The sequence below is a fragment of the Catharus ustulatus genome, chromosome 5, assembly GCF_009819885.2.
Source record: "Catharus ustulatus isolate bCatUst1 chromosome 5, bCatUst1.pri.v2, whole genome shotgun sequence".
In the NCBI taxonomy this organism is placed as follows: Eukaryota; Metazoa; Chordata; class Aves; order Passeriformes; family Turdidae; genus Catharus; species Catharus ustulatus.
The window spans coordinates 63,267,701-63,273,806 of NC_046225.1; the positions used below are offsets into that span (position 1 = coordinate 63,267,701).

General features: G+C 38.1%; 1 protein-coding gene across 3 annotated transcripts in view; it reads left to right on the forward strand.

Annotated features, from left to right (window-relative positions):
* Positions 1–4,302, forward strand: part of STK32B (serine/threonine kinase 32B) — a 166,781-nt gene extending 162,479 nt beyond the window's left edge. For 2 of the 3 annotated variants that reach the window (XM_033060434.2, XM_033060435.2), the window contains one exon: positions 3,144–3,280. In XM_033060434.2, coding sequence (XP_032916325.1) covers positions 3,144–3,188 — 45 coding nt within the window. In that variant the 3' untranslated portion in view covers positions 3,189–3,280. Of the gene's footprint in view, positions 1–3,143 lie in introns of all 3 variants that reach the window. The other variant, XM_033060433.2, reaches the window with a different exon arrangement.
* Positions 4,303–6,106: the final 1,804 nt, after the last annotated feature.

Below are 6,106 nucleotides of genomic sequence, written 5' to 3' on the forward strand. Positions count from 1 at the left end.
TTGTGTCTTGACCAGAGTCTGCAGTTTTGAGCTAGAGAGAAATACAAACCAGTTGTCTTATTTTATTTTTTTCTGAAACCACAGTGCTTTGGGAGGAGGGCTTAGTCTTAGCAAATCTGCAAATTTGACAGTTATGTTGAATCTGCAACTTTTCGTTCTTTGCCATTGAACTTATCCTACTATGCAGCCTAAAGACAAACTTCAATATTCTTCTTCATCTAGAGAACAAAGCTGAGCTGTAAGCAATTCCCTGGAGGTCCCGAGTTTGCTACTGGCTTTCATTAGATGTTTATGATTTTCATTTTGTCCTGCCATAGTTGTTACAGTCTTTCTTTGTTCAATATTTTATTTTCCATGCTAGCTTTCAGCCAGTCTGTTCTCTTTACTTTTGTATTTTTATATATTCAATAATGCATACCTGCATAATTATACATGCAGTATAATCACATTTTGGTTGATTATACATGCCACCTTCTTTTCTAATTATCACAGACACCAGACTGAATTCCTTGTTTCATTCAGGCCTGTGAGACACAGAGCAGTATTTAGAGACACAAAGTTCTCAGCTTCCATCATTCTTGACAGCATCTGCCTTGACATCTGATGAGAGAAGCTGAGACACAGAAAAGTGCTGCAATTTACCCATAGGGTGACAGAGGTGGAAACAGAATCAGCATCTCCTGGTTCTTAGTCCAGTTTCCCAGCCCCAAGAGTACACTGGTAAGCAGGTTTTTGTATGCCCACAATAACTGAACCCCTGGAGTGAAATACTTAATGTAATTTTAATAACTAAATAAAGTGATTGATAAATTATTAAAGAGTTAAATAAAAGGTAATTTTTTTTTACCTCATCATCAGGTCAATAACCTAATGCTTACTTTGATAGTTTGAAATATGTGTAGTGAATCTAGACACAGGAAAACAAAATGTCTGGAAAGGGAATATGGCAATGCTAAAACAATGTATTTTTTTAGCACTTCCAAATTCTCATGTTCTATTTCAATAGTAGACCTGGGAAATAGGAATAGGATAAAAGAAAATAATGGAAATAAATCAGCATTATTAACCACCTCTGTAGAGAGTGAAATCTTTGAGACTGGCCAGAGTTATCTTTAGAACTCAGAATGGGCTTTATTTCTCTCCTTTTTCCACTGTCCTCCTTACATCCATTCTGCCTTTGTGCCAGTTGGAGGTTCTGAAAAAAAGATTAAAAGTTGGTGTTTTCTTGCTTCATGTTATTATTGAAAGAATTATTTTCCTTTTAAATTGAGCAGTGCAGTAATTGCCTTCTTTTTCAGCATTTTACAAACAGTGGAAATACACAATTCCAGGGAGAAAACACTTGAGTGTCTTAGACCAATGCAATGGTTCCTCAGATCTCTATGGAGCCAAAATTTAGCAGTTTGCAAGGTTTTCCACCCACACTTTACAGGAGTTTCCAAGCACTGCAGTCTTTTATCTTGACGCCCACAAATACATTAGTCTTGTACTATAGCTCAGATCCTGGGATGTTTCAAGTCTCAAGTTGAACTCTATTGCTCTCCTGGTAGTCTCTTGGATCTTTTTTGAAGATCTTGTTTAAAAAGCCCAAACCAACAAACAACCAAAGTCATCACATCTACTGTCTTCCATGGTGCCAAGACAGTTTGAAAGTAAGTTACATTCACCATTCAGCTGTGCAAAAATTATCATTTTCTTAGAGTCCTTGGGTGAAAATCCATTGTCTTGATGCTTTGTCAACATTAATTTAAGCAACTGGTTCTAAAGCTGTTTCACTGATGTTTTGACTGGAGATGATGGACATATTTCTCATAAGGAAAGGAATCTTCCTAAGCTCATTTGTCATAGACATTAGTGAAGATAATTCATTGGCTTTTCAGCTGGGGACTCACATTTTCTGTGCTATCATCTAATAATTCACTCATACATTGACCTATAGATTCAATGGTATCCACTGAATTTCTGGTGCACTTGAAAAAAATCACCAAAAATGCTTTTGGCAATTTGTTCCTCTAATTTGTTGTTTTCAGTCTGTCTTGCAGCTTTTCATTTAATGTGTCTGCCCTTCTACACAGTGTTCCCATATTTTTTGCTTTAATAGCCTTCTCTATTCATCTGTTTACAGTATTTTCATGTCCCATCACATTCTCTTCTGAGTGCTCAGTATGGTGTCTCCATATTGTTTATGCCACCTGAAAGTTTTTAAGGCTTTGAAATTGACCCTTTAAATTTGATTTTTGCATGCTTTTCCATTAATGACTATTTTCTAGGTATTCCATATTACTTGCAAAGTTGGGTTTTTTTGGAGTATAGCATATATACCTTTTATAATTGTTGTACCAAAGAGTCCTTCCACAGTGTCTCTGGTGCCAAGACTTGGTGCCTTTTTCAGGAATACTGTTTCCCATTTTGAGAAAAGAGACAGTCATAGAAAAAATCCTTCAAAATAGTACCACATAGCTTCCCCATGAATCTTATGTCTTTCCTGAAAGCATTTACACAGTATTTGGAGGAAAATACAGGATATGACATGAATCACAGCAAAATCACAGAGACTGCTGTTGAGCAGAAATGCTGGGAAGCTCTATGATAACATATTTGGTGGGGACTGCAGGTGCTTCTAGGGCTGTTGCTTTTCTCTAGAAAATTATATTGAAAGAAGATAACTTTGCAGTCTTTAATCATAGAATTTTGTTGCTGTTCCTTGAAACTACTCATGAGGCTTTGAAAACATATGAAATAATATCAAGAGTAATATTGAAAATACTTTCACTAATTTTTTTTTTCTTTTTTACTGATGAAGGTTACTGATAATTTTGTAGGACAACAGAGGGAAGCAGCTGTTGTGTGCTCACAGCCTCCAGCTACCTGGAGGTTTTACCAAGTTACAGTCTGAGCAGAGGTGCTAAAGCCAGAGAAAGCATTCTTCTCTGCTTTAAGGGGAGTAGGATTTGTCCAAGACCTCATTGCACATAGTTCAGAGGAAATGGCAGCTGTAAACTCAGGCAGTTAATACAGGTGAAATGGTGCAGGAACGTTTTATACCCAGGAGTATGTGGCTGTCCGCAGGGCAGGGAGCAGCTGTCCCTCTGATACAACTACCTGCACATGACAGCTCTATCAATGTTTTTAACCTCTGGCAGATTGAGGAGACAGCAGGATCAAAGCGGACAGACTTCCAGCATTGACAGCAGAGCATCTCTTCAGAGCCACGAGAAGCTGCAGGACGGGAGGAACAACAACTTGCTGGGACACGGCTGCACCAGAGGCTGCAGCAGTTAGTGAGCACAGGCTGGCACCCAGCAGGGCGAGGAGCACACCCTCTCTGCACACCCCTTCTTCTGCAGCCCTGGATCCCACCACACCTCATCCCTCCAAAAGCAGCATTCCTGGCCAAGGAAAACCCACACAGCACACTGGCTGAGATTTTCCACGTACAACTCTGCTCTCCTCTTGACTCTGCCACTGGAGAAATGACCATCGGCAGCAAAATGCAGTTTTTTAAGTAAGCGTGACTTTTGTTTCCAAAATCCTGGAAGAAAACTTGAACAATTCATTAGGCAGCCTCTCAAAGATTGCCACATTCCTGGATATTTGCAAGAGACAACATTGTACTGAGGCCAGCTTTATCTTGAAGGCTTTAACATTACCCCCAATCTCTCTGTTAATTGAAATGGTCCAGTTTGAAATTTTGTGAAACTGCTGGACACAGCTGTTTCTAAGCAACCACTGTTGAGTTTATAACAGATGTACATGATGTAAATTCATTAATGTAGTGTCAAATAGGCCAAACATTGAATAATTTCATTTACATACCTGAAACTCATTGAAAAAGTTGCAGTGTGAGTGTGTTCACATTGTTCTTTAACATCATGTGTTCAGCTTTGTAGTAAAAGATGTGACCCTGGCCAAGTCAGTTTTGCTAGTGACTTTAGTGGATGCAGGATCAGACACATTAGTTATGTATGGTAACCATGACAAAGAAAGACCTTTTTATTTGTAACAATAGGCTGACTGAGCCAGAGTTAAAAAGCAGTTTAGTAAGGAGAGCTAAAAACATTAAGAATTTGCTCAGATCCATCACTAGGTGTTATAAAATGTTAAGAAGAAACACTTGTTTGTCTCTGTTTTCATGGATCTATTCTGGATTGCAACTATCTTGAATAGAAAAAAACCTACTTTAGTCAAAATATTGTTGACATGAAATCCTTTTATTTTAAACAACAGCCAAAATTCCAAACATTTATGGTATTTTACAACTTGTACATCTACATTTTGATAATAAATGCATGTTTATTCTGACCGATTGTGCTTTTGTTTTGAAAGGTTACCACCTGCAAACAAATTTAATTTCAACTTTTTAAAACAAATAAGTTAGGTTTTTGAAAGTGAAAAACATTTTATTTGAAATAATCTATTTTTACTGCATCATTTCCATTCTGTCTTTTACAAAACAAAGTTCTTTGTAATTGAATCTACTGTAAACTTTGTTTCGTGTTATATGTAATTTTGGTCACAACTTTTTCGCAAATATACATTTTTAACATTCCATGAAATTATATGGTGTTCCATGTCATCAACAGTAAGCAGTCTACAAATGTGCAAAGGTAAAGATTTTGTGTCTGTCATGAGTGTTGGGTTTAATTTGGTCATAGACTGAAATAATCATATGATCAATCCAAGGGGAAAATTTTTTATAAGAGGACAGATTTCATTGCCTAGAATAAACTATTTCCCATCCATCCTTTCTTTTTTTTTTTCCTTGATATTTGTTTTCCTTGGGAAGGACCAAAGTAGATAAGATTTCCCATTATTTCTGGAAACACCTATTGTTCTGTTCTAATCAAAATGCACAGTGATCTTGATCTGAAAGAAAATCTTTTATTTATTTGAGTAATCCTACAGAAATTAAAGTTACCAGGTAAATATCATAAGTAAGTATTTTCAGGATCCATGATGTATTAGATGATATAGACTAGAGCCATAGAGTGTTTATAAGGAGAACCAGTAATTCATTGAGATTTTCCATGTAAAATTTTCCAACTGGAAAAACATGGGGGGAAATGACAATTGCATATTTGATTCTTTTTCTGTGATTACAGTTATTTTGAACAAGAGGAGTTTCTCTGAGTGACTTTGTGCATCAGCCACATAGGATGCCACTGTGCTAGCACCTCAACTGAGGCTGGGAAGGCATTTTTGAAGTAAATGTCCCAACCTTACAGCCCTAACACATTTTGGTACATATTTTAGCACCCAAATCAGATGCTTTTTGGGTGACACAAAAACAGAAGATGTGTTCCAAAAGAGCACTTATTGCCATCTGCCCAACCTTGAGCCGGTAGACCACTGGAACAGGTGAGAGAAAATCTGAGATTGAACTTCCCCAAATGCGGCTCATGTGGATGTCAGGACAGCAGAGCCTCTCCTGCCCAGCTGCACTGCCAGATGATGAACACACAGCCCCCCAGAAACCCAAGTGTGTAGAATGGGAAGTGAGTAGAATGAAAGATCTACATAGTGCAAGATCATCAGCGACTGCATTAAAAATTGGAGGTGTTTACTGCAGCTAGAATTTAATTAGCAGCAGGATTCTACCAAATATTTACAGTCTGATCTTTCTGTTGCTGGGTGTCTTTGCCAGTGCTTTGCTAAGCTGTTTTTCAGAGGAGCCTGGTTATTCAATAGATTCCATCTACTGAAATATGTTTGCACAGAGTATTGTGCATGAATGCAAGCTCACTCAGACACTAATTTCACGCTTGTTGCCATACGATCATTTCTCAAACTGTACTGCTTGCAAAAAAAATGAAATCGTGGCACCAATCAGCTTTATCCATAGTCCATGGCACTTCCACTGACTGCAAGCTGTACCTTATGCTGCATATAATTATCTGTGTCAACTTATTACACAGATCAGTGAATGCCCTCAGCTATGCCATGGAGACCCAACATTGGATTGGAGAATCATGCAATGGTTTGGGTTGGAAGGGACATTTAAAGGTCGTCCTGTCCAACCCCCCTGCAGTGAGTGAGCAGGGACACCTGCAACTAGATCAGGTTGCTCAGAGCCCCATCCAATAGGGCCCTGAATGCTTCTAGGGAT